At 51.8% G+C, this 3,521-nt stretch overlaps 1 protein-coding gene across 1 annotated transcript; it reads right to left on the reverse strand.

Moving 5' to 3' along the window:
- Positions 1 to 2,759: 2,759 nt before the first annotated feature.
- On the reverse strand, positions 2,760 to 3,521 carry J4E88_000729 (uncharacterized protein; the record flags this gene model as incomplete). Its single annotated transcript, XM_049394403.1, has 2 exons — positions 2,760 to 3,254; positions 3,309 to 3,521. 2 exons carry the CDS (start codon positions 3,519 to 3,521, stop codon positions 2,760 to 2,762), a joined length of 708 nt encoding a protein of 235 aa, XP_049260232.1.

Here is a 3,521-nt window from a genome sequence, read left to right on the forward strand (position 1 = left end):
ACGTATCCTCCCTATTCATCTCTGGTCTCGTCACATGGGTATACCCTTCGTCCATTGATCACTAGCCTTGCAATCTATCATGTTTGGAAGGACCAATGTTGGATCTAATGAGTACATGCTTGCATCTACTACTTCGCTGTATACATTACATTTCTTTTCTTTACCGCATCGTCGCTTGATCTGGTCTCTTTTTACACTCCTTGTATCTTATCCTGTGGAGCAGGCACGAAGACAAAATATTCATGTGGTCGGGCGCGCCTTCGGGCTAACTATCAATGTTATCACGTCACCACAACGGTTCTTTCACGAGCACGGCGATGCTTTTTTGGTGTTCAAGGCGTCTATTTTGACTGATGGTGTACATATCTCTACCACCTCAGAATTCATGACAAGTTAACAATGATTCGATCTTCATCGCTCTTCCCTGACATGACATACCCTGGTCCTGGTAGTCAGCTTACATTAGCGTTCTAGTCAAAACGTGAATCTCATGCCCCTGCTGCGATCCGGACACCTGTCGCACACCCTTACATACAACATGCGTATATCGACGGGACGATACTGCATCAGCAACATCTCCCTTCCGCCTTCGCTCGACGGCTGGCTGTGAGTAGCCTGATCCCGCGGAAGCCCAACGACTACGACGCGCGTCCGCCGAGCGAACAAACCTCCCCATCACGAACGCTTATCTGAAACCCTCGTATAGGATCGATTCTGCACACTCTTATTCGGTATCTTCTTATGACACAGCGAACGTAGGCCTCCGGCGCTTGCGACCCGCGCGCTGTGCATTTCTAGTGCGCCTTCCCGTGTACGGGAGCACTGGGAGATACAACGGCCCGGTTGTTTCAAAACGCCTCATCCACACTCAACAAGTCGCTGTAGTTCATCCATAGGCATCGATGCTGGCGCACCTTCATGCTGCACTGCACAGCGCTCCTCCAGTCGCTGTAGCTCTACTGCAATTCGGACGATGTGAGGAGATCCGAACGTGCGCGAACACCAGATCGCGGCTGAATACCGTGCATGAAAAGAACGGAAGGCTTGCAGTTGAGCGAACGGATATGTCGATCGTCATTCAAGTCTGGACAAGACTTCCGCGTCGCAATGCTTGTAGATGTACATCGTGCTGACGGGGTACGTATGTTTGTCTGCACTGCTTACGTATGGGCACTGTCAACTCCGTTGACTGGATCTCAACAAACGCCATTGTCGTAGGAATACGTAGTTCATGATGCCAGAGAGGTATCCGAGCAAGTCCAGCTTGCAGCTGGCAAGGGTGACAGATCCCGATCTTGAGCTGGTATAGCTGCAGCCACCTGCAACCGGGTACTTCACCAAAACCTACTACCAACGCACATCACCACGGTATCGGGCAGTTACGTACCTTTGCATCTTCCTCAGAAGGATTCGGAGCAACGCATCGAACCTGTAGATATTTGCGCAATTACTCCCGCCTCATGCTGTCATCTCGCATTGACCTCATAGGCATGCATCCAAATTCACCACATTCCATTCGTAATCACAGTCTTCAAATAATTCAGATCTCGAACAGTGGATTCCTCGCTCCTAGACTTCCAACGATCGCGAACAATTCCTGTACGCGTCCGGAATTCGTTGTACCGTACTAGAACCGAATGTCATATCTTGTACACAAAAGAGCTGGTAGAAGTATGATTGGAAGAACCGACTTACCCGTCTTGGAAAAATATCATAACAGACCTTCTATCACTACACCTCCTCAGCAACCGGCTCTTCATCAAACCCCGCCTCTAGACCTCCATCGACTCACACAGCTCCTCCAGGATCCAGACCTCACCTTCAACACGAGCCGTCCTGCATGTCCAACGTCCGCATTCCCCATCCGTGCACCTCCCGAGCCTTTACATGTGCGGATAACGCTTCCACCCAACCACAACCATACTGCTGCGCCTCGGAAAATTTATCACGTCTTTGTCAGATGCTCGTGATGATTGACGTTCGTATGACGCTTGGCTAATATTGAAGGAGTGCCCACGAGGATGAAAGAACAGAGCAGGGGCCTGCATCGCTTAACCAGTCAACCCGCAACGGATGTTGTCGAGGCCCAGAGCTTCTGCCTACCCTATTTACACACCGCACATCACACAAACCGTCCGTTACCGTCCTTAGACACCCCAACCATGAACGTTATTCATGTGCGACACACGGCAAATGAAGAAAACACCCCGTCGCCATCTGTGCGTCCCCGCCGCATGCGAATATACGCCGTGCTCGCGCACGGATGGGGAAATGCAATATAAGAAGAGCCGGCGCGAGCAGGTTTTTGCTACCTGGCTCAAGAAAATGCTCCGTCGCTACCACGCTTTGAGAAAACGGTTATCGCGTGCGCGGGGCGGGGTTGCTTCATTTAATGCTGATAACACGCGCATGACGTTGTGGGGTAGAGGTATATTGCTCTGCTGAAGCGAGGTTTGTTCGACGGGGGAGGTGTTGCGGTAGCGAAGGCACGTGGTGAGTGTGGCTGTTGGATGGGGTTGATGTGATAGGGAGTGATTTTATGATTCTGAAGGGACTGAGACTGCGTAATTCGTAGTGTTGGACATTTCACTTGATAAGCAACAGCTTGCAGGCGGAAGGTGAACGAGTAAGTGGCCTTAGCTATGCTCTATCCGAATGCGGACGAAGACCGTCGAGACGAGTGACACCGTCGCTATAGCAGCTTTCCAACCCAAAGAATCTTCCTGGAATCATTCCTTCGTCGCGTCTTTTCGCGCGCATCAAACTGCCTCCGGGCTCTCATGAGTTGCAGCATCCTCCATCTCGAACCTCCTTTGTATTCCCTCCCAGCCTTTCCTCACCACTTCCGCCATAACTCGACCCATACTGCCTTCCTTCCCCAGCGTTTCCATTGCCTCCTCCACGCTCACGAGATGACTCTCATACGTGACTTCCAGCTCATCTACCCCCGTGTTCTCATGATGTTTTGGCCCGTATCCCTCAGGTTCTTGTTTTATCCTTTCTCTTAAAGATAGGTTATGAGGGTATGGCGGTGGCGGTTTGTACACCGCGCCTGCTTCAGTCTCAAGCAGGATCTCGAGGTTTGGAGGAAGCGTCTCGGCGATGTACCAGTAGATTATGTATTGTCGCGTGCCGAGAGGCATGAGTTGCATAGAGACTGGCTCAGCGGTCTGTGGAGATGCGTGGATGCGCGGGTGGGCTTGCGGTTGCCGGTGTACGGTGGGTAGAGGGAGAAGACGGTTACGGTAGCCCGACTGGTCGCGCGATTAGTAGGTATCCTGCTGCAAGCATCTGTTCATGTCGCGTACCTCTTCATATCCTTCTCTTTCTGCGCCCGTGCCGCTCTCCTCGCCGGCGTCGCGTCGTCCCTTGGGTAAAAAGTAGAACTTTCGTCCTCGGTGAACGCAGCTGCATATCACCACACGACTCGTTGCCAGGTGAAAGATCGCGACGCCGCCTCCGACCACAAACTGGTTGCTGTCGTAATGCGCAGTGTATATCTCAGTCTTGCTTGTAGACAT

Source organism: Alternaria novae-zelandiae, assembly GCF_023758075.1.
Source record: "Alternaria novae-zelandiae strain BMP 2774 chromosome Unknown scaffold_1, whole genome shotgun sequence".
NCBI classification, from domain to species: Eukaryota; Fungi; Ascomycota; class Dothideomycetes; order Pleosporales; family Pleosporaceae; genus Alternaria; species Alternaria novae-zelandiae.